Source organism: Centropristis striata, chromosome 17 (assembly GCF_030273125.1).
Source record: "Centropristis striata isolate RG_2023a ecotype Rhode Island chromosome 17, C.striata_1.0, whole genome shotgun sequence".
Classification (NCBI taxonomy): Eukaryota; Metazoa; Chordata; class Actinopteri; order Perciformes; family Serranidae; genus Centropristis; species Centropristis striata.
The window spans coordinates 12,123,650-12,149,094 of NC_081533.1; the positions used below are offsets into that span (position 1 = coordinate 12,123,650).

Below are 25,445 nucleotides of genomic sequence, written 5' to 3' on the forward strand. Positions count from 1 at the left end.
AGGTCTAAACTACAGACAAAACAGTAACAAGACAGATCCTACTAATACCAGACATCAGACATACCCACCACCCACGTGGTCCAGGCACTCTCGGGTTAAAATAAATAGATAAATGAAAAATAACAAAAATGACATCAACAACAATAATAATATTCATTAATTCCAAAATAATAATAATAATAATAATAATAATAAATAGTAAAATAATAATAGTAACAATAAAGACATCAAAAAAAAAAAAAAAAAAAAAAAAAAAAAAAAAAATAAAAAAATAAAAAAAAAAAAATACAGGAGGGGGGGGGGGGGGGTCAAAAGCTGCCAATTATGTTGGAGCCGATGAAAACTCACGTTCAAAATAAAAAATAAAAGGCTGCCAGACCTTAGAGTATCTCTTAGTGTTGCCCTGTAAAGTAAATCTAAGATGTTCTAATTTAAGGTGTGCCATCACCTCCTCTACCCATCGTTTGTGAGTTGGCGGTGCTGCCTTTATCCAGTTAAGTAAGATCAATCTCCTGGCCAACAATGAAGAGAATGCTATTGCTTTTCTTTGAGCAATCGTTAATTGCGTTTCCTCCGGTGCCACACCAAAAATGGCTGCCAGAGGACCAGGCTCTATATTTTTGTTATAGATGGATGAGAAGGTTTTGAAAATGTTGGTCCAAAACTCTTTTAGCCTGGGACAAGACCAGAACATGTGACATATGTTGGCTGGCACCTGTTTACATCTAGGGCAAGTCGGGTCTGCTCCCTGGTAAATTCTTGCCAGTTTCTCCCTTGTGAAATGAAGTCTGTGTAGCACCTTAAACTGAATCAATCCGTGTCTAACACATATAGAGGAACAGTGTATCAGTTCCACTGCCCATCTCCAATCAACCTCCGATATGTCCAACTCTAACTCTTCCTCCCATTTCCTTTTTATGTAATCAAGGGATGGGCAGAAAATGTCATAGTATAGCACCCCTATTGGCCCTGTAGGTGCAGTTCCTGCAGCGGCCACATGGCGGCAGCAGAGCATCATGTATAGGCAAACATGAGCCACTCCCTGACAGTAAAACCTACACTGTAAGTGAAGTTATTCATTAATACTACTTTATATATACTTTATAAATGTAAATGATATAACATTACTTTTTATTTCATTTTCGGATAACTTATGACATTTAACAATTACTTACGTAATTTTTGGACATATTTTGCTGTGAAATATATCTACAGACTATTACACATGTAAAAAAAAATTAGCATTGTGAGCCATTAAAAAAAACCTTTTTTGTCAGTTTTTTTTAAATACTATAGCATGATTTTTATTTTATTTTGGACATTCCATAATACGACATTTTTCTGTCATATTTGGACAGATCATGCTCTAATATGTATCAACAGACTAGAATTAGGCAATTTTTAGCATTTAAAAGAATTATGACTTGTGACTTATACCATTATATGTATGAGTATAATAGGGACTTTTCCCCCCCAACATCCTATAATATGGTGCTTTTTTGCAAATTAAATAAATACATAATACATACATATGATTTACATGTTATAGCATAATTGGCTACATGGCTGCTATTGAATGTTTTTATTAATATTGCACCAAGGGTTTTCTTCAGAGTTTTTTTATTGCACATTAGGGAAACCAGATTGTCACGTCATTGTATGTTGTAATATGAACAATAAATAATACTAATATAAAAGAAAATGGACGTTTATATGTGCAAGGATATACACAGTATGGTATGAAAACAGATATATCACATAGAAAGTATACAAAAGATATTTATAAAAAGGTATGCTGTTAATATGTACAAGTGAGAAGTGTTCTACAATGCTGGTGTTAAACTGCTGCAGTTGGTGATATAAACAGACACAGAGGCACAGAGGCTGCTGCTGAAGGAGCTGCTCAGAGCTCCCACGGTGTCATGGAGCGCTGAGAGGTGTAGTCCATGATGGATTCAGTTGGACTAACGCCCTCCTGACACCCATCTCCTCCAGGAAGTCCAGGGGTCTGTACAGGACACCAGTCCGTTGAGCCTCTTCTTGTCCCTCTCTGTTCCTGCAGCAGCCACAGCAGACCACTGCATAGAAGAATTATGAAAATTGCCCAAAAATTGCAAGAAATTATGAGTTGATATATATTTAATTATTATCTATCTAAAAAAAGACAAAAAAAACCCACCACATTATAAGATGTCCAAAAATTTTCAAAAAAAGGTCATACATTTTTGAAAAATGCCCCAAAATAGTCCTACTACAATCTGTTGATAAATATTACAGTATTCTCTCTAAAAATTATAATAATATATTATGAGATGTCCAAAAAGTGAATAAGTCATATTATAATATATATATATATGTTTTTGGGTCAAAAACGTCAAATTTTTAAATGTCTAAAAATGATTCATAAGGCCCAAATTACAGTCCAAATGTAACAGAAAAACACCACATTATGGGATCTCCGAACATTGGACAAAAAAAAAGTCTACACTATGAAAAGTCATACTATAGTAAGTCGATTTTTGTCAAAAATTGTCAAAAATGACATTCTGTTGATACATAGTTGTATAATTGGTCCATAAATGTTTAAATGGTCAATGTTTAAAATGCCTAAAAATGCTAAAAATTACTTAATTATAGTCTGTTGATACATATTAGTTGCATAATTTGTCCCAAATGACAGAAAAACCCATATTATGGGATGTCCAAAAAAAAAAAAAAAGTCATACTATTGCATGTTGATTTTTGTCAAAAATGGTCAAATTTTAAAATGCCTAAAAAATTGCTTTAGTACAGTCTGTTGATGTATATTATTTCTATATTTTGTCCATAAATGACAGAAAAACACTATATTATGGGATGTCCAAAAATTGGACAAAAATAAAAAGTCATACTATAGTATGTTAATTTTTGTCAAAAATAGTCAAATTTTAAAATGACTACCTAGACTGTTGATATACATTAGTTGTATAGTTTGTCTAGAAATGACAGTAAATCACCTTATCATAGGATATAACAAAAAAAACACCATATGTATGATGAAAAATGTAATTTTTAAAAAAATGTTTAAAATGGCCATTTTAGTGTGTTGTTACGTAATATAGCATATTGTGTGCAAAGATGGACCCCCCCCCCCCCCCCACACACACACACACACAATATTATAAGTTGTAAAAATAAAAATAAAAAAAGATAAGTGACAAAAATCCAGAAACAAACGTAACACTTTTCGTTGCTCCATAAAAACACAGACAAGACAAGTTTAGATCATTCCATCTTAAAAACCAGTTTGTTTTATTTCAAACAGTTTGGACACCATCAGAACCAGCCGTCATTCCCAAACTTCACTGCATCTACATGTATTCATGGTGAACTTCAGACAGCAGCATGTGCAGCAGCAGCGAGCACCCACAAACACCCACAACTCAACAGGAGGATTCAGTCATCTGTCCGTAGCCAATTAAAAACACTTTATGGGCAGAACTTTCAGAAAAGACTAAAAAAAAAGATTTTTTTGTCTAATTCAGGCTGCTGAGCTTCAGCCTGAGTCAAGGGGTATAAATATGAACTCCATAATGTGGTAGTTTATATAAATTGATGCAAAAACAAACTGTCTTTAGTTACAATCAGGGTTGTTGTTGTTGTTGTTGTTGTTTGTCTGTGAGGCCGCCGTTACTCCGCACACCAGTTAGTTGCAACGTACATAATCAGAGTGTTAATGACACATTCAGTCACTTTTTGCCCGTTACATACTGGGTTCAAAACATTTACATTCTTGGTGAGTCTGAAAAGCAGTAGCGATGTGGACAACCGAAGCCCTGGAGGGACATTTCAGAGGACAGAAATAAACTGTTAAAGGAAAAATCCACCCATAGATGTCAGTTTTTGTTATTTAATGAGTTCGTTTTTAAGAAAATGTTGGTGCTTCTTCTTTCCCCCAACCCAACTTATCTATTTTCCCAGACTACTTGAGAAAAACTTTAAAAAGTTCTAGACTCTAGTCTTGTTTTGAAGTGATTTTTTTTCCAAACAGAAAAAACTAAACAGAAATTTGACAGAAATTTACATCTTTTAAATCCGGGGTTTAATTGCTTTTCAACATTGTGATTATTGAAATGTTTCAAGGTGTCACCACAACATTTAACCAGTTATTAATGGGCAACAACTTAATTAAATATCAACTTATAAAATGGGATATACAGCAACGAACCAACAGCTAATTTAACCCCCAAGTGTTCATGTACTTTAAAGTGGATTTTTCCTTCAACACAGTGATACACAGGACACTTTTTGGTCAGTTACTTTCTGCACCGCAGTGTGGATCCTTCAAAATAAAAGTATCCTCATGAAATCAGTTTTCTGTGTACTATAGTGTGATCAGTCTACGGAAGAGGTTTGGGGCCAGGTAGGAGTAAAAAATAATGAGAAAAGGATTTTTTTTTTCCATTATGCAGTTCGAGAAAAAAGTCGAGATGACAAGGAAAGTCTAGATGTCGAAAATAAAGTTGAAATACGATTCAAGAAAAAAGTCGAAATGACAAGTATTAAAAAAAACCCTTGTTTTTGGTAAAATTGGAAAGATATTCACAGATTTGTGTCAATAAGTCATCAGAGTTAGGGCTGGGCGATGCATCGATATAAAAAATATATTGATATATTTTTTAATGTGATATGGAATTAGACCATATTGCATATGTCGATATAGTTCAAATTTGCTCCAGGCAAGCTGCGGCTTTTATTTAAGATATTTTTTTATTTAAATGTGCATTTTATGGAGCTTTGATTTCAAATAAGGTACTTCTGTTGTTATACAGAATTTATGTTCACTTAAATAAACGGTTTCAATAAAACTACTTGTGACGTGTCGTATTTGACTTTGACTGAACATTTGCTCTCACTTTGTGATAAAAATATCGGGATATATATCGTATATCGATATCCAGCCTAAATATATCGGGATATGATTTTTTGACCATATCGCCAAGCCCTAATCAGAGTAACATTGTTTTCTATCCAAACAGTTACTGCAAGCTACAACCTGATTTTCATAAATGTCATAAAATGAGCAATAACCACCATATTTAAGGGTGTACTAAAATCCCCAGACACATAAATGCGCTATTCTTGGTAGAAGGCTAACAATAACTATTGTTTTTTGGGAAAATCTACTTTTGTGAATTTTTTAGACATATATTGTCTTATATTATATACAAATTTTGTCAACATTGTCTTTCAACTTTTTTCTCAAACTTAATGATTTATTTTTTTCCACTCCCTGGCCCTAATCCTCTTCCGTACCAGTCAGATTACATATTAGTTTATATACTTTGGGATGTTTGTTTTAGGCTGCCTGGCATGCCAGATGGGTGGAGCTTGTTACTTTTCTGTTTGTTTGTTTGTTTTAGCACCAGGCGTATTGATTTGTTACCAGAATAAAAGCATTTCGAGACATAACATCAACTAACATTTTTGATCTAGATCTGCTGATTTTTTTCAAGCAAGCAATTAATTATATTCCAATAATAACATCTGTATTTATGTACACATCAACATCTCTCATCACATACTCCCAAATTTAACCAAAAATAATCTTAAAATATCCAGAGCTGCCTACACAAAAATTGTAGACTAGTAAAATTAGTGAAAATATCAAAAACAAGTGAAACATCTAAGAAAAATAAGATAAACATTAATGATAATATTATTTATAGTATTTAAATAAAATAAAAAAGAGCCTTGTTTCAACATAGTTTTCCGATGCTTTGTCCAGAGAAGATTTTTCAACCGGTCTTGATGACACATTTTGGGGACCGATGACTGCATTTGGTTAAAAAACAGAATCATAACCGACTCCAACTGAATCTGTAGACGTTTATCCCCCCAAATAATGTGGTTTTGTGCTTGTTTTTTCTTAGTTATACAATGATAAAACAGAAACAAAAAATTAAAAAGCTCCAAATACGAACACATAATTTGGTACATATGAAAGTAACTCATATAGGAGTCCACAGTTTCTGTTGGTGCCTGGGTAAAACCTGTAAACTGCCTTTAAGGGATTTTCAAAAAACTGGATGGAACCCCAAAACAGATTCAACACCACCTTCCTTTCGTGTAGTTTAGTTGAGTTTAAGAGCAGCACAGACAAGACAAGGAAATAGTGTTGATTTTGAAGCCTCAAACCAGTGAATGAAGTTATCTGAAGCGGCTTCTTTCCTTCTCTTATTTACGTTCAATTTTGAAAAATTAAGCAACCAAAGCCAGACGTTCAAGAACTTCAACACTTCTGCGGTTGTGAGAAGCTGCTTTAAACTTCAGCACGAATGATCAGATTAAACTGATAAATCTATTAATTTTGTTCTTGACCATCAAAATAAAAGCCTCCAAAGAAAATAAATGATTTCAGAATATAGTATTTTTGTTACAAATTTACGTCGTGAAAAGTGTTTTTCTTTAGCAGGAGAGAGCAACTTCAGATTATTGAGATGCGCCAAACTCCAAATGTCGCTTTAGAGGTTTAGCAGCAGCCCTACTTTTATTTTACTGTACATTTTAACATTCAGTTAATACTTGACCCACTGCCCGGGGCCACTCAGCTACTGTAGAATATAAACACCTTTAAAAGGCTACAGAGAGCATGTTTTCCATTCGCTTTCCATCTGCTGCAGCTCTGTTACAAACAGAAAAAGAGTGACGAGGTGAGCTTGCTTGTTGATCTGGGACTGCCCAGTCGGGTGGAGCCTCACGAGATTCGCGACATAAAAACATACTTTAAAAAAAACAAGTCAAACCCCCCCAAAAAATGAAAAATAAACACGACATTTTGGTTTGTTTGTGCGTTGAAATGATAACAACTGAGTTTAAAAAAGAGGCTCAAGTTAGGCAGAATGAGTTAAAGTTAGAAAATGCCTTTCCTCCGCAGAATTAAAACCAATTTGAATTTATTAATTACACTCTTAGCACGACCGCGACTCTTCCCTGCAGATTAGAAAAAAAGATTTGCCAATTAACTGAATAATTACATTTTTCTGCAACTATTTTCATAATCAGATCATTAAAAAAAAAAAAAAAAAAATCCCTACTCAAATGTGAGGATGCTGTTTTCTCTTGGTTTTCTATCATTGAAAATGTAATTAATTGTAACTGTTTTTGTTTGTATGACAAAACAAGCAAGTTTAGGACGGAGTATTAGGGCCACATTTAGGGGGAAAAAAGTGTATATTATGAGATTTAAGTCGTAAAATTTAATTAATTACGAGAATAAAGTCGTAAAAATTAAATTGATGACCAGAATAAAGTTGTGAATATTTAATTAATTACAATAATTAAGTCATAAATATTGAAGTAATTACGAGAGTAAAGTTGTGAAATATTCCACTAATTATGAGAATAAAGTTGTAAATATTGAATTAATTACGAGAATGTTGAAAATATTGAATTAATTACGAGAATAAAGTTCACTAACGTATTAAATATGTAACGTATTAAATATTTACGACTATTATCGTAATCACCTAAATATTTTTGACTTTATTCTCGTAATTAATTCAATATTATCGACTTTATTATCGTAATTAATTCAATTTACGACTTTAATCTCGTAATTAAAAAAAAAAAATTTGGCCTTAATACTTCTTACAATACGTCTTACAATTTAAAAACTTTTTATGTTGTACTATTTTTTACTGTACTGTGACTAATGAAGTTAAAAAATCAGCAATAATGGAAAAAAACTGATTGTAGCCCTTCGGGCATCAACTCCAGAAGAGGTTGATCTAGGTGGTTATTACTGATGCCAATTGTTATTAGCTTTAAATAACTTTACAGTCTACTGAAATATTATCTTGTGAAAGACCTCAAGGAGCCAATAAGAACATTTGTCATCAGGATTTTTCTTCATAGCTACTACAAAGGAATTTGCAGTGGTGGGAAAGTACTCATACTTTACTTAAGTATTTCTATTTTCTGTTACATATTTCTGCAACATTAAATTGATGCACACATTAATGCATTCATCTAATTGAACATGCATTATTCTGATATGGGCCACTCTGCATGATGAGTTTTTTTTACGTTTATTTTCATACTAATACTTTTGAACTTTTCCTCAAGTCTGAGTACTTCTTCCACCATGTGGCACGCCAGTTTTAAACATCTGACAAAATGTATTCATTAATAAATTGATTCATTGTTTCATCTTCAAAATTTCCAAGAAAAAGCCAATGGCAGATTCCGAGAGCTGAAGGAGACATTCGGTTAAGGATTTTTGTCCAAACAACAATTTAAATCACCAAAAATGTTGACATTTACAATAAGAAAAGAGAAAAGCAGCCTCACATTGGTGAAAACAAGATATCAAACACATTAAATCGTGCTTAAGTAGATTTTAAAAAATATGGAGGAAAGACCTTTACACTGCTGAGACTTACTGCATTAAATTCACTGTGCCTTCAACCAACAGCGGACCGCTAGCATCACTCAACATTACTGAGAGCTCCGATTTAAGATTCTGGAGTGAAAAACATGTTATGTAAACGCTCTGACCGCCTGCCAGAGCTGCAGCTGCAGGAGAAACACTTAAGCCGGAGTCAAACTTTGCCAGCATGTGATTGGTGGCTGATATAATGAGGTGTACTGAACCAGCTGCAGCCTGGCGGGTGTATGGAGGTGTCCAGGAATAAAGCTTTTAATTAATAAGGAACAAAGAGGACACGAAAGACAAACATTCAACCTGTACGTAGTGCGACAGTTTGCATGTCAGAACTGACTTCAAGGAAATAAAAATAATTATCTCGGTATGTGTCCCTTTAAAAAAATGGTACAAATGTGCATATTCTGGCAGTTTTAAAAAAAACACAAATCTTTGAACGCAAACTGAAAACGGAGACCGTGCTTGCTGTCAAACCACGAAAAGCCTACTTAAAAAAAAACCCAGTTAGCTTATGTTGTTTAATCACCTGACTGCTCTTAGTTCAGTGTCTTTTTAAGCGATGTGGCACCAAACATGACCCGTAATGGCACGACGCACCAGGAGCTTAGCAGCCACTTTCACGCACTGCTTCACCAGCGAGACTTTTAAAACTGGAACAGGTTCGTTGGTGATTTGTAAGTCTTGTTTCTGTTTTGTATTTCACAATTTTTGCTGCAATTTTCAGAAAACAAGGCCCCTTTTCAGTGTTATTGATAAAACAGTACATGCATTTTTGGTCAATCAGATAATTTCCTCAATTTTCAGTTGTTTTTTCAATATTGAATTACTTAAAAAATAATAACGAGCCCCTCTATCAAATCCGTCAACATCTCTTCCGCGCTCCGCCTTTAACACTATATGTTATTAGCACCACTTCATGATACAAACACTGCAAACTAGCAACTGCGTCACCTTGTTAAGTACGCATTCACGCTCTTCCATCACTAAAGGTAGTGTCAGTGCTTTTTTTTTTGTTATGACCTGTGGGACGATTTAACACGGTTGTCAGATTAGTTTCTTTGTCTCCAGAAAGATTTTTTGGGGTGCGAACGCATGGTACCTGTGTGTTAGCGTGAAGCTAATTTAGCACGGTATAATATAAACACACACACACACACACAAAAAATGCTAAAGAAGACTGTGGTGACTCTGTCAGTTGCTGTGACGTGAAGGATTACAATCCTGTGTCTCGTCCAAAAAAATCCAAAAGTTGATTGGTTACTTGCATCGTGTCAACAGTCCCAAACTGCTTCTACCTCCGAAAGCGAACCGCTGTGCACACGGCGATGTCAGCCTCTTGGATTGGTGTTAGCTGATGCCCCAGTGCAAAGCGAGCGTTACAGATTCGGCCATCTTATTAATTTTTTTTAAGGTGCTTTTTGCAGTGTGGGCTCAGAGGAGGTTTGTAATCCAGGAGGCTGGCATGCGACCTGCACACGTCTCAACCGGTCCGAGTGGCGCTCCAGTGCAATGCTCCGCCGGCAGGAAATAAAGCCTGGATACTTATGTGAGCTTGCTGGGCGGAGCCAGTGGCGGCCATAAGGCGCCTCCCCCTTCTGTTGAGTGACAGTCTGTTGGGGATTTACCGTTGGCTGGTTCAGTCTCTGGACTGGTAGAACAGGATGTATCCTGACTCAGAGTTCTTGGAAATGTCCGACGTTAGACCGTAGAACTCCTCGATCGCCTGCGCGTCAATTTTCTACAAGGAGAGAAAAGAAACAGACAATATAATTATAAAAGACACACTGAAGCAGAGTAGGAACATCGCCTACTATTTTTGCATTACAAGTTTTCGGAGATGTTATATTTAGATATGCACATTAGGTCTGAACTGATTAAACATGTGCTAATTTGCAAATAATTCAAGGACAAATCTGAACATTGGATAAAGCAAATTTCAAAAGGTATAATTTTATGTTGTTGATATATTAGATTCAAAGTTTTTTTTTATGGAAGGAAATTGGGATATCTTTTATCCTTTTATAAAATCAGAAAATACTGTTAAAAACAATAAAAAAACAACTTTCTATATTTAGAAACAACATTCTATATATCAGGGTATTAATGATATATAGACACACCCACTTTTATGAACCTTCAGAATATAGTTAGGAATAAAACTGGTCAGTTTGGTGTCTCTAAGTGGAGCTGAAGTTGAGAATTATGAGAAAACTCATTTTGAGAAAACGGCCTTTAAAAAGGTTTTTATACATTCTTAATGGAAATGACTATTTGAAGAGAAAATATTTAATCTAATTGACACCAACAAAAAAACAATAAACAATAAAAAAACATGTAAAACACATGATATTGTTCAGCAAAATGGGAGCTTTCTAACGATGCCTGTGATGATGATGTGTAGACTATGTTCACGGTACTACACGTTGCAGTAGGAGGCAAAATCTATTAAATAGAGGAAAGTATACACCTAAATGTTTGTTTTGGACGTTTTCTTTCCACTCATCTGAAATAAGACATGTTATGGGAGAAAAAGAACCCCAAACCTCAAAATTGACCAGCACAAAAAAAAAACAACAGTGTTTTTGCCTGTACTTTGTTGACTCATTTCCATCAAGCAATGAAGGCAAAAATGCATTAGGCTTTGCCAAAATTCAACAACCTTTTCATATTTCTTGTCAGGTGACCAGTGAGTGAAATGGAAAAACATTGCTGTTTTTTGTACAATTAAAATGATTATACTTTTGTTCTAAAGGACTGCTAAAGATCTGCTTCAGTGAGCTTAATTTATCAGACAGACGTGTTATTCTTAAGTCACATAACAAAAACCACTTTTCAGATTCTAAAATGTTTCTTCCTAGAACCTTGGTGAAGTTTTTTTTAATAAAAAGATGACCTGAAGTCTTTGGGGGGGGTCCTTGTAAGACCAACATAAATCCCTTCCTTTCACTTCACGACTGTGCTGTTGAACTTTTGAGTGAAAAGCGGTTTACTGAGGCTATTGTTTTCATTCACTATCAAATCTCCATTTAAAATCAAGTATGTTGACAAGTAAGTGGTGAATATCTCGAGGCTTGGCCTTGACAACTGTTTCTTATTTGGTGAAGCAGCTCTGTCCAGAGAGAGAGACAGAGAGAGAGAGAGAGAGAGACACAGAGAGACAGAGAGAGAGAGAGAGAGGGAGAGAGGGAGAGAGAGAGAGAGAGAGAGAGAGAGAGACAGAGAGAGACACACAGAGAGAGAGAGGGACAGAGAGAGAGAGAGAGGGACAGAGAGAGAGAGAGAGAGAGAGAAAGAGAGGAACAGCGCGAGAGAAAGTGCGAGAGAGAGAGAGAGAGAGAGGGAGAGAGAGAGGGAGAGGTAGAGAGAGAGAGGGCGAAAGAGCAAGAGAGAGAGGGAGAGAGAGCAAGAGAGAGAGAGAGAGAGAGGGAGAGAGAGAGAGACAGAGAGAGAGGGCGAAAGAGCAAGAGAGAGAGAGAGAGGGAGAGGGATAGCAAGAGAGAGAGAGGTAGAGAGAGAGTGGGAGAGAGAGAGAGAGGTAGAGAGAGAGTGGGAGAGAGAGAGAGAGAGGTAGAGAGAGAGTGGGAGAGAGAGAGGTAGAGAGAGAGAGAGTGTGGGAGAGAGAGAGAGGTAGAGAGAGAGCAAGAGAGAGAGCGAGGGAGAGAGAGCGAGAGAGAGCGAGAGAGAGCAAGAGAGGTAGAGAGAGGGAGACATTAACTTTCGTGCCAATAAAGCCTTACTAAATTGAATTGAATTGAGAAAGAGAGAAAAAGAGAAAGAAAGAGAGAGAGTGAGGCTGGAAACAAAATACATATAATATACTGTTGCATTGGTGGTGAGAGGGAAGTGGCTACAACTGTAGAGGCAGCTTTAATTCCAGGTGCAAAGCCCCAAAAATAAACGTTTAAAGAGTAATAAGACCGGTTGAAGAAAGAGAAGGAAAGCTGGAATACAAAGCAGCAAGACAGAAGGAGAGAGTAAATCTCCACAAACCATAAAAAATGATTAGTTTGTGTTTCTGCTCTGCAAACTCAGCGGAATCTTCCAGAACTCGGTCAGTTTCTGGACCAGATGTTCTTGTGGGCCTCCTTCCCATCATAGTGGAAAAATACACTGATGGTGAGGATCAGTTATAAACATCAGGCCCTGGTGGCTGTGACAGAGCAGTTTCCTCTGGATGCAAACAGCAGGGTGACTTCTCCCACTGCCGGGGACATTACAAGTAAAATAAACAAGTTTTAATTGGGCCAAAGGAGAACCATTGCTGAAACTGGAGCCACAGTTGGATCAGAAAGGAGTGAGGAAATGTAAAAGAATATATAAATGCTTTTAAGGAGGGCCATACCAGTGGATTTGCATGTTTTAACCCATTTACTACAACTCATTTTAACTTATCATAACAATCAACCATTCAGCAAACCATGCTGATGTGTTTTTACATATTATAATGTATTTTTCCATTTGCAATAACCGTGTTTCCATTCACAACAAAATTGAGGTCCTACTGTAAAGAATCAATCAAATTTCAGGAGTCAGCTGATTTTAATACTATTCATCTGATATGGAAATTAGCAGGGATTTAAACCTTCTTTTAAAAATGTTAAACATTATAGTGAGTGTTCAAAAATGTTAGCAAAAATATACAATTATGATGACTTAAATGACTTGACGCTGACATTCCAAACATTTTGGCTTTAGGGAAGACGACACAGAGCAAAAAAAAAGTCAAATGTAAACACTGCGAAAGAACTGATTACAAGAAATGGAAGTTATTTATTTTCTACTGTTTTAGAGAAGTTGATTTCTACTTCAAAACTAAAATTTAATGTTTTAATTTCAAGCGATAGTTTGATATCAGTTCAAAATATCCAATAAATAACCACAAAATAATGTTAAAATCTGTGCGTTTCCTTAATTTCTATAAAATCACAAAGATATGCACTTCATTAGGAGAAATATCCCAGCTTTAATAGTTGAGAATATTTAAAGTCTGTGCCATGTCAGTGAAATATGAGGGCAAAAAACTAAATAATCATTCATTAATTGTAATTGAGGTTAAATGTTCAATTAATCGTGATATTGATTTGAGGTCGTATCGCCCAGCCCTAACTAGTATTTTACTCTAAAATCAAATATGAATAAAATCAATGTACCAAACGACTAAATTGATCATGTCCAAAAAACTGTAATTACAGCTATAAATTTAACTGAAGAAATTCACTTTTGTAGACTTGTTAATTCAAGTTTTCATTAATGCAGTGGTGACCTACTAAAAGGTAACTGGACAATACTTTATTTTACAGGTCTGAAACTTCTCAATCATTTCTAGGATGATTCCTTTAAAAGGGATTTTTTACTAATATATATAATAACAAATAAGGTGTTCAATTTGCATACTTTATTAATTAAATACAATTCATTGTTCGTAAAAAGTAACATTTATCAAAAGTTAAGAATACAGCTTACAGGGAGAAAAGGGTTTCCAATAATAAACTTTTAAATGAAGTTTAAATGAAGCGTTCTTTCCAAGAAATTCCTAATTACCCTCTAATTCGTAGCAAATGATGTTCTTTCTGGGGAATTATTTGGAAAATAACTGGAAATCACAGAACTATAAAAGAATTTTGACTTATAATACATTGTGTCCTCATGCTGTACCATATTTTCCAAGCCAGGGATTTTTTTGCACATCACTGCTATCATAACTATTATACAACCCTGTTTCTGCATTTGTTTCTAATAAAGATTATCCCTTAGAAACCCTGGAATGTGTAACCATCATGACTACACACTCCAGTTAACCACTGATAGCTTCATTTCTGCGGCGTATCGTTCTTCTTGGCGAAAGAAAAATAACAAACTGAAAGGTTACTTGGCTCCAGCTGAAACACAGCAGCATGCTGAGGGCTTTGGCCGTGTGCTGATGTGGTCGGCTGCCAATGTCTGAAGAGCTACATCATGCTTTTTGGGTCACAGTACATACCGGGAAAGCTATACGTCTGATTTCATATACTTTGGTTCTGCAGGGTGGGAGCTGCCGGTAAATGCCCCTACTTGGATTGACGCGTCGTCACGCATGCTGCAGTGTGGACGGCAACATGCTGAGCGGTGAGCTGGAAACTGTTGGCTAAGCGCTATCACACATGCTAGAAAGATGTCAGAATGTGTTGTTTCTATGTCGGCTGCCATGTTTCTGCTGTCACCACGTCAGAGGGGGAAGCAGATGGTTTTTATAGCAGAAGCTGCAGGAGATCTGCAGGTCATGACAACCAGCAGTTTAATCTTAGAACAGTTAAAGACTGAAACTGTATGTTCCCTCTTATAAAGTTAGAAATAACTCAATGTTTTGAAGAAGTGGTAAGGAGGAGAAAAAGAAGAAGTACTGAAAGTAGAAGAGGAGGTAGTTCGAACTGTGCAACCACCATTTCCAAAAAGTTGGTCCGTTGTCTAAAACGTAAACAAACAGAATGTGATATTTTGCTAATCCTTTCAACTCTTTTGAATTGAATTCATGTTACAAAGACTGTATAGTTAACGTTCAAATAGATAAACCATGCTTTTTGTAAACATACATTGAATCCTGAATTTGATTGTTTTAAATGTACGCTCTACACAGCATCCTAACTTTTTTTGTTGTATAAGAAGAAGTAGTAGCAGAACACAGGGGTTAATGAAGAGGCAGAAGTAGTAGTATAGTAGTGTTAGTAGAAAAGGAAGTAGAATAAGTGGTAGTAGGAAAGGAGGTAGAAGTACAGGCAAAAGAGAAGAAAATGGTAGTAGTGGAAGGGAAGGTAGGAGAAGTAGTGGAAGAGACAGTAGTAGAACAGGTAAGAGGAGAGTAAACATAGTAGAAAGGGAAGAAGAGGTAGTAACAGGACAGGGTAAAAGAGGAGGTAAATGTAGTAGAAAGTGAAGAAAAGGTAGTACAGGGTGATCACGGATAACAGAGACGATTAACTTATTATTTTTTTTATTTCCAAAAGGGGTCCTGGGATCCACTGCTGTGCGCCAATTATTTAAACAGCATCAGTTTAGGATTGATTTGGATCAATACATGCAGATTTCACTTCAGAATCAGAAGAATCAGAAGAAGAATCAGAAGAAGAAGAAGAAGAAGAATCAGAAGAAGAAGAAGAAGAAGAAGAAGAAACAGTGATGAAGACGAAGCCAGAAAGTGAAAAGAGGACAAAGCAGCTGAACATTATTCTCATTCCAGATCTCGTCTCTGAGGCTTCAGGCTAATCCTGCTCTCTAATCTGAAGCAGGTATCCACTTCTTTCTGTTTTCTTTTTTCGTTATCGTCTGACATCTTTCCTTCATGAAAACTTTCATCCCTTCCTCTAGCCCCTCTAATGGGATCCTGATTGCTAAACCCCGTTCCATCTCCTCATTATTTAGCAAAGCTTCAGGTATCTAGGTCGGCCCGTCAAAGGAAACCCAGACACAACACTGGGAGCGCCAGGATCTGTACAGAGTCTGGAAGGGACGCTGTTTGAGATTCCTGAAACCCTGGACGGCTGCTGGGAATCTTAATCTTTGATGGTGTTCAACCTAATGTGTGCTAAAAGTTTCAGAGCAATAGACAGTCAATTGGGTTTCCAGTGTTTGTACTTTACTTCACATCATACCTTTTTTACCTTTTATTTTTTTACACATCGAGAAACAAGCCATATTGACGTATTTCACCATCCGCTGCAATGCGTCCGCCACATTCTTACTGACGTAGTAGCGATTGATGGCGAAGCAAAGTTAAAACTGTCACCCAGGAGAGCGGGGTTCGCGTCTTGTGTGAAAACAAAAGCAAACAATTTTAACTTAAGTTACGTTCTTTACTTAAGTTACGTTCTTTACTTAAGTTACGTTCTTTACTAAAGTTACGTGAATCGCGTTTTTGAACGTAACTTATGTTTTTTACGTAACTTGGGGTAGTCACGTGACCTTTGCAACTACTTCACTTCCAGCATTTACGTACATTTATTTACTGTTTTTTTTTTTTTAAGATTATTTTTGGGGCATTTTTATGCTTTATTGAAAGTGATAGAGTGAAAGGGGTGATAGAGGGGAGGACATGCGGCAAAGGGAGGTCAGGCCGGATTCGAACCCGGCTCCGCCGCAGCGAGGGCTCAGCCTTAGTGGTAAGCGCTCTACCAGTGTGAGCCACCGGGACGCCCCTTATTTACTGTTTAAACTGTCTTTTATAACGCCTTATCAGGACCTTTTTTGCCTAAAACCAGGTCAGCTGTTTTACAACAGAAACTCAAACCTTTTTTACAACCGCAAACCGTGCATGTGCGCTGTGGCAACTTTAACTACTGATTTTGGGTATTTGGTTGCTGCTTTGCTTCATGTAAAGCCAGAATATTAAAAACTTCACCCATATATTGTAAAATGACAACATTCAGACCTTAAAGCAGTTAATATTTTTCCTGTGGTGGAAATGAAACCAAGTGCATTTACTCATGTACAATGTAGTATTTTACTTGAGTATTTCCAGTTTATGTAACTTTATACTTCTACTCCATTTTAGACGCAAATTTTGTAGTTATAGCTGCCAGCTTTAGTAACTTTTCAGGTCAGGATTTAACATAAAAGATTTGAAATTATATGTATAAATGAAACCTCATAACCGTACATAAAGTAGTTCAAATGAGTTCTACCTTGACGACAGCAAAATGCTGCTCACATAAGTGCATCAAAAATAATAATACAGTAATTATTTAGAATATATAAAACAATCTGAGTGGGGTCATTCTGCATAACGAATACTTTTACTTTTGATACTTTAAGTACATTTTGATGCTGATACTTTTGCACTTTTATTTCAGCAAGTTTTGAATTCAGGACCTTTACTTGTAGTGGAGTAATTCCACAGTGTGGTATTAGTACTTTTACTGCAGTAAGGGATCTGAATAGTTCTACTGATATTTGCAAAAATAAAGCCTAAAGCTCTGTTTCAGATTGTACTGAGACATTTAACACCATGACGTTTTTAAAGTGGAGACAGTTCGTATTTGAAATCTGTAAAATGAAGCAGATGCCTTATTTTGTTTTAACAAATGTGTTTGTGAGATAGAATGAGAATGAGAAGGTTAGAGCTTTCTCTTACCTCTACGATGTCGTCATCAAACAGCAGCCAGAAGCCGTGGCTCTTGACGATGGTGATGTAGTGTCCACGGTTGGGACCACTGCAGAGAGGAGGAGCAATAAGTGAGACACATGAAGAAAAAAAAAACCTGAAAGGCTTTTAACACTATGGTGGTTAATGGGTTTATTTTATTAACACGTAAATGTCTAAACGTAGACGGTACTGTTGAGGCAACAGTGTGAAATAATTGCTATAAAAAAACATTGTTGTATAGTGTTTAATGTAATCTTAGTACAGGGATGTTTTCTGACTGCAGCATGTGGGAGTAACATGCTCACATTAACAGACTGTAGCACGTCTGTGTTTACACATAATGTTGAGAGAAGCATCATAGGTAGATTATATCAAACTCATCTGCAAGTAGACAATGATCCAGCGACTAATAACTTGCATATGTTGACTCACATGTGAGCTGACGTCAGATAATCAGCCTCAAAAAACCCAGCAGGAAGCCTTTTTGCAGGAAACGCACATTTCTGTTACCCCTTTTATTTTTATAACTGATTCTCAAAACATATCTCTAAAATGCTTTTCATTAATGCTAGCACATTATTTTATTTCCTCCATGTCTTTATACGGTTACTATACTATCCTAACAATGCATTATCTCATATTATTGTTGTTTTATTGTATTTTTTGTATTTTAATTGTCAGATTTTATTTGCCTCATTGCACTGCTGAAATGTTTTATTAGTAATGATAAACACTCAATTCCTTCTATTTTCTTAAATATTAATAATGCCAAGAAATTATCATTTTATTCATTGTTTATATATATATATATATATATATATATACATATATACACACACACACACGTATATACACACACACAAGCACATATATACACACACACACACACACACACACACAAGCACATATAGAGACACACACACACACACACACACACACACACACACACACACACACAGACACACCACACACACACACACACAGACACACAGACACACAGACACACAGAAGCACATATATAGACACGCACACGCACAAGCACATATATAGACACGCACACGCACATATAGACGCACACACATACAAGCAAGCACATATAGACACACACACACAAGCAAGCACATATAGACACACACACAGACACAGACACACACACACACACAGACACAGACACAGACACACACACACACACACACACAGACACACACACATATAGACACAGACACACAGATATACATATACACACATACACACACACAGACACACAGTTAATAATAAGACACGGACCTGCCACAGTGTACAACGACGGCCACCAGGTCGTACATGCGGTCGGGGTTGGTGGCGTCCCCGGACGTGTTGAAGAGGCGGAGCTCCAGAGGGAAGACGACGCGATAGGACAGTTTGGTGTAGCGGTGCAGCTGGTCCATGTATTTAAAGCGCTTCAGGTGGAGGGCGAGGATCATCGGTAGCTTCTTTACCCTCATCCTGACGGAGAGATTGTGAGATATGATGACACTAGAATTATCTCTGAACCAAACTATAACTCACAAAGAGATAAAGTGATCATTAAAGCACATTAAAGCTTCTTAAAAGGTCAGTGGAAAAACACCAGGAGGGCAGCAAGGAAAACTCAGAGGGCTAAAAGCTTTCCATGTTGACACCATTCCTGCTCCAGACCTCCTACCAAGAACAAGAAGTGTGTCTTTGGACACCTCCTCCTAAGTTGGCTGAACCAGTTGCTCACACTCTCACAGCATTCTGCTCAGTGTTAATGTGAGGTTCAGTCGCTGGTGACAGCACGGCGCTTTCAAGCTAATGGATGTGGCTTTAAAAAATTGTAACATGCATGTATAAAAACACAGGACACAAACATGCAACGTCCAGTACGTGGAGTGAAACACTTTGAATGACAGCTGCCTCATTTGCATAATGAAGAAGAAATGCATAAAGAAATGAATACAGAAATAAATAGGTTTGGGGAAATAAATAGGGGGAAAATTCAAAGGAAAAATAATACAGGTGCATCTCAATAAATTTGAATATCATATAAATGTTTATTTATGTCAGTAATTCAATTCAAAAAGTGGAAATAACACATTATATAGATCTATTACACACAGAATGAAACATTAATTAATTCATTTAATTTATTCTAATTATAATGAGTATGGCTTACATTTAATGAAGACCTTAAATTCAGTGTTTCAAAACAATTTTTATATTACAAAAGACCAATTTTAATGTTTAATATGGAAATGTTGACCTCTGAAAAGTATGTCCATCTATATGACTCAATACTTGGTTGGGGCTGTTTGACTTGAACTACTGGAAATGGACTTTTCCATGATATTATAATTTATTGAGATGCACCTGTACATACATAATTAAAATGCATATGAGTGAATACCTTTTAACTAAATAAATAATGGAAAAATAATCACATAAATATTTACAATTAAATGCAAATAATTAAAAGGGAAAATTAAGTAGAAAAGTAAAAAAACAGTAGAATAAATGCAAAGGTAAATAAATACAGATGCAAATGTTCCACAATAATATTAATATATGTAAAATTAAATGTTATCAATAAAATGCCACATAAATTGATGTCATTGCGTATGAAAACATTAAAAATAAATGCAAAAAATGTATACATTTAAAAATTAATTCAAATAAATACAATTTTATTTTTTTAAATGCAGGGAATTAATACAAATGTAAATAAATAAAAAAGGGAAATCAAATTTCTGGTACGTTTCATAACATAACAATTAATTTATTAGGACATTTATTTATTTATTTATTTATTTTAATTATATTATTTTTGGTACATTTATTGGTAGTTAATCATGTTCTGTCGCTTGATTAATCAAGGAAAGATCAACTTGAATTATTGATCTGCTCTAATTGTCAACATTCAAAACTGAAAAGAAGAAGGAAAAAAGAGAAAAAAAAGAAAGGCAAAGACAGAAAGCTGCATGACAGGAGAGAAAAATGAACCCGCTGATGATGTCACCCACCTTTTCTGGGCTTCCTGTTTGCTGCGACACTGCTCACAGTAGTATTTGTATTCACTACATAACGTCTCTGTGTTGCTGAAGCCCCTGTTAAGACACACACATACACACATTTATCCTATAAGAGTCCAACCTTGTTTTTCCAGGTTAGCATCAAAAGACTAACTTCCCTTTCCGTGGCTGACTTACCTGAGACAGTGTGTGATGGACGTGTTCTGTTCCACATCCACTGACAGATCCAGGAAGTCCTCATCTTTACTGCTCACCTGCGAAGTCGAGACATTCAAGGTCACATGGATCCTTATTCGCAAGGACAAACTGTTTTGCAGTGCAGCATTATCAGCAGATGAAGGACCACCCAGGTCAACATGGACATCCTAGCCTTTAAATATTTTCCTTCCTTATAAAACATTTGTATAATATCGTGCATTTTAAACCAAATATTGTTGATATGTATGTTTACGAGCTTTTAGATTATTTATCAAAACAAAGAAACCAGGATCCTTTCTTTGTAACTGCACCTATGGAAAAATGTTTGATGTTTTAAAACCTCTAAAACCAGTTTTAGTTCCAGTCTAGAACCAATTTCCTATCAGAAAAGCAAAAACATGAATAAATGTTCGCCTATGCACCAGCTCGTATAAATTAACCATTTCACCAGATAGTGTTCAAAGTCCTTTTTTTGAGAATTGGTGGTTGTGGGCATTGGAGGTTTAGGGGGAGATAGCAGGTCAACAATAACTGGCACATAGAAGTGGTGAACATCATCTGAAAGCAATGAACCTGAAGATTCATTTGAGATGCATCTCGTATCTAATAAAAAATAACTTAATGCTCTGAAACCAGGATCCTTCCTTAGTAACTGTACGTATGGACATTTTCAAGCAACATTTTTGATGTTTTAAAACCTGTTTTAGTTCCAGTCTAGAACCAATTTTCTATCAGAAAAGCAAAAACCATAGATAATCAATCAAACAATCTCCTATGCACCAGCTCCTATAAATAAACCATTTAACCAGTTAGTGTTCAAGGTCCTTTTTTTGAGAAAAATAAAAAATATCTAATCAAAAATGACTTAATCATTTATTATTTATTTTTTTAAACCTATTAGGGTGTAGCAAGGTGTTAGGGTAGCAATTTTTGGGATCATACCATTTGTGACACACATTTGCTGCTGAATGATGCAATTTTATTCATGTAAATAATGGCCCCATTTAGAGGAAAATAGAAGATAAAGAGTTGTATGATTTGGGGCGTGGCTACTTTTGATTGACAGGTCACTAACAAGACGAGCAGTCATCAGGAGGGAAGAAAAGCAAATCGTGTCCACGGCAACTTGTCAATAACATTTTTTTTTTATTTTTTTTTTAAAAAGACGTTTACCGGTTTGGTCTCATAACTTTGACCTTTTCACTGTATTTTCACTTAATGACACAAATGTTTATTTGAACGTTTTGTTCAGTAAAAATGTCTTGTTCAGCATTTGGTTGGACTAACAGACACTCCAAGGAGTCGCTGCTCAGTTTTCTGAGGTCAGTAACTGACATTTTGTTTTGTTTTTTGCCAAAACTAACATCCCAGTTAATGCTCCAGTTAATGCTAACATGAATTAGCAGCAGCTTTTCTCAGTCAGGTTGAGGTGTAGAGAGGCTGTAGTCAGTGATCAGACTCCTCTCGCTCCTCCACAGTCCAAATATGGTCTGCTCATCGTTTCCGAAAACAAGATTGTGACACAAGATGGCGACGAGTGTTACGCTAAATTTGATGCCTCAAAGGGGCCACAAACCAATAGGTGTCCTCAGGGTGACTATGTCCATTAATATGTATATACAGTCTATGCTCAAAACCTAAATTTCTCCCTTATTCAAGTTTTTTTTGGTTTAAGTTCTGTGCCTGTTTTATATTTCATGCCGGACTCTCTGTTTTGGAAAGTTCAAAGTAAATAAATTATAACTTTAAATGTTTAAAAACTGCAACAGAGTTTGCACAGGCATCACACTTACAGCTTCACAGTTGAGGCAGCGCGTCTCGTTGGTCAGTGTTCCCTGGAAAATCTCATGGACCCAAGTTTGTTGTGTCTCCTTTCCTCCTTCCCCTTCTCCTCCTCCTCCTCCTCCTCCTCCTCCTCCCTCACTTCCTCCTCCTGTCCCTCCCGTGCCTCCGCCTCCTCCTCCTCCTCCATTCTGCACCAGTTTCCCGTTCTGCTGCCGCTCCTGGCTCTTCTCCTCCTGGAGCAGGTCTGCGATGGTGTTGAGGAGGTAGTTGAGGAATTCGTGGGCGTCCTGCTGCATGTAGTTGTCAAACAGCTCTGAGAGGGACGGAAGTAGAGAGACGAGGACGGGAACAGAAAAAAAAGTTAAAGAGAAGTGTGAAGAGCAATACAGAGAAGGATGTAAATAAAGAGAAGCAGAGACGGACAGAGAAGGAAGAAAGAGGGAACAGAAAATAAACAACATCAGCGTGTGTTGGCGAGGAGAATTAGAACCAATTAAGATCTCTTCTTCATCTGCTCTCCACTCCAGGACTTGGCTGACACTTTTATTTCCTCAGCTGTGAGATTAATGATTCAGCCAACATCCCCTCCGCTCTCTCCTCTTCCTCCCCGTCCGCCTCACCCCTTTCTCACCCAGCAATCAGGTTAACTCATCTGTGACTCAACTAATGAAAGAATATTTCAAATTTTACATTTCTAAAAAACACGTGGTGTTGGGCTTATGTTTTTCATGAGAGAAATACAGGAAGTCCTGCGTTTAAATTTCTGACAGAAGCAACAGCTGCACATTCAGGCCGAGCTGTAAAGTCAAAACTCTCAACTTCTCCAAAAAGTGGAGTAGTCCAAGCAGAGGGGAGGATGCCTCTCTCCTTCCTTACAGTACAATTCGGGCTGCAGGACAAACCGTTTCAGCCTCCCAGTTGTCCACATGTGCAACAGCAGAGACTAAGAGTCTAATCTGTCCCACCAGAGTCTCATGTGCTGCGCTAACGTCACATTTCAAGCTATATTATATTTATAAGATTAACTTCTTCGCTTCAAAACAATTCCAGCACGATAGAGAAACATGTTTACCTGTCCGTATCACCCCCGCCCCCACATGATCACTCCGTATGCACGAGCCGAACTAAAGACTATCAACCTGTACGTGCCGGTCAGAGGTCCAAATACACTGCTGCATTATGCTGTTCGGTAGCTGCAAGCTAACATTAGCCAACAATTAAAGTTGTTTTAATCACAAAAAGCTAACCTGTGACAAATTACGTCCAGTCGCCAAACACATGCAGCTTTCAAAATAAGAGCAGTGTGTTAACAGAATCTACCACAGCATTTTCAAGAAAAATAAAATGCCTTAAATATTACACACAAGAACCCTTATTGTCCTTAAAATAATTCATTAAAATATGCAATCATTAAGATAAGTATATATGAAAGCTATTAGATTGTGTGAGAGGCTACCACATTTGGGCTTGTGCAGGACTTTTTTGACTGTGTAAGACTGTGTAACAGTGCAAGAAAAATTCCTGTGGGCAAATGTTTTCATTTCGCAGAAATAAAAATAAAAAAGTCTGTTTTTCCAGTATCAAGCAGCCGTCAGAACAATATCCTAGCCTGGCCTTGTCAGACTAATCAGCAAATGCATATTGTCTTAAACCTCTCAGGTAGTTTTCTATTTCCAGGGTAGGGATGGGCGTTTGGAAGTTACCCGCCAACTCGATTACCTAGAATGTTAACGACCAATTCATGGATTAATCACTATGTTTTTCTACATACAGTATGCATAAAAACATGCATACATGAGCAAAATAAAATATATATATATACAGTACTATGCAAAAGCCTGTTTTGATAAGGCTTAAATTTTGAAAGGACGAAAAGAGACTTCCTTTTGATCGTAAAACTAACTCCTGTGAGATTATCCTGTAGAGATAACGTCAAGGAGTTCAATGTTTTATGTTTTAGCCCCCGAAGAGGCATGAGGTTAGTTTTCACAGTAATCTTCATATTTAAATGTGTTTTGTGTTTAAATAAGTTTTGGATACATTTAAACCTAGTAATTAAGGTTTGATACAGTAAGCTAGTTTTGCTCAAAGTAATACTCTTATATTTCTGGGTTTAATAATTGTTATTGCAGCTTTCAGTTTGCAAAAAACTGTAGCTTTATCCGACTTAATTCTCAGCTCATTAGCTTATTTAGTACGGACGCAGAACTGAACATCCGGCCATGTTTCAGTTAGTCAGTGAGTACTGATACGCAGTCAGAGATAAAATCTAACATGATACGCGGATCGATAAAAAATTCCATGTGATCGACCAACTTCTTAACAACCATTAATCGATCATCGATTAATTATTCCCATCCCCATCTACAACCAATCGAACCAGCCGTTTGTTTCGAGGTAGGACAAACATGTTGGCCGGGTCAGAAACGTGCAGGACAGTAACAGAATCTTGATTGACATTCGATCAGTGCTGCCTAGTTTGACATGTTTAACCTGTGTTTCATGAGCCTGGTGCGTTGCCCTGGATACCACTCATTGCATCAAACACACCCTACATCAGAAAAGCGGTTGTGCTTGTAAGTCTGTCGAGAGACGGATCAGACCAACTGCTAGAGAAAATAAAACATGAGCTCGCAGGTTCGTCTGGTTCCCAGGAAAACAATATTACACTAAATGATATTTACCATTTTCTTTTCTCAGCCGTGAGATAAATTTCTTGGGAGGGATGACACCGACTTTCTTTTTCTGCGTGGCGATGCTGTTGAACAGGTCAGCCAGACAGGTGAGGAGGGACTCCTTACGACGCGGCTGCACCTGGAAGAAGGAGGACTGTTAACTCAAGTATGGAGCTATGAAGTTCAAGGGAACTGAACTGAACAATATCAATTAATCT

The 25,445-nt window shown here is 36.6% G+C and overlaps 1 protein-coding gene across 2 annotated transcripts in view; it reads right to left on the reverse strand.

Annotated features, from left to right (window-relative positions):
• Positions 1 to 1,679: 1,679 nt before the first annotated feature.
• Positions 1,680 to 25,445, reverse strand: part of usp12b (ubiquitin specific peptidase 12b) — a 34,634-nt gene continuing 10,868 nt past the window's right edge. Inside the window, exons 4-11 of one of the 2 annotated variants that reach the window (XM_059354673.1) lie at positions 25,237 to 25,366; positions 22,561 to 22,865; positions 20,747 to 20,823; positions 20,561 to 20,644; positions 18,828 to 19,025; positions 17,529 to 17,607; positions 10,051 to 10,163; positions 1,680 to 2,078 (exon numbers count right to left, since the gene is read on the reverse strand). In XM_059354673.1, the coding sequence (XP_059210656.1) occupies positions 10,062 to 10,163; positions 17,529 to 17,607; positions 18,828 to 19,025; positions 20,561 to 20,644; positions 20,747 to 20,823; positions 22,561 to 22,865; positions 25,237 to 25,366 (975 nt within the window). In that variant the 3' untranslated portion in view covers positions 1,680 to 2,078; positions 10,051 to 10,061. Of the gene's footprint in view, positions 2,079 to 9,514; positions 10,164 to 17,528; positions 17,608 to 18,827; positions 19,026 to 20,560; positions 20,645 to 20,746; positions 20,824 to 22,560; positions 22,866 to 25,236; positions 25,367 to 25,445 lie in introns of those variants that run through there. The other variant, XM_059354672.1, reaches the window with a different exon arrangement.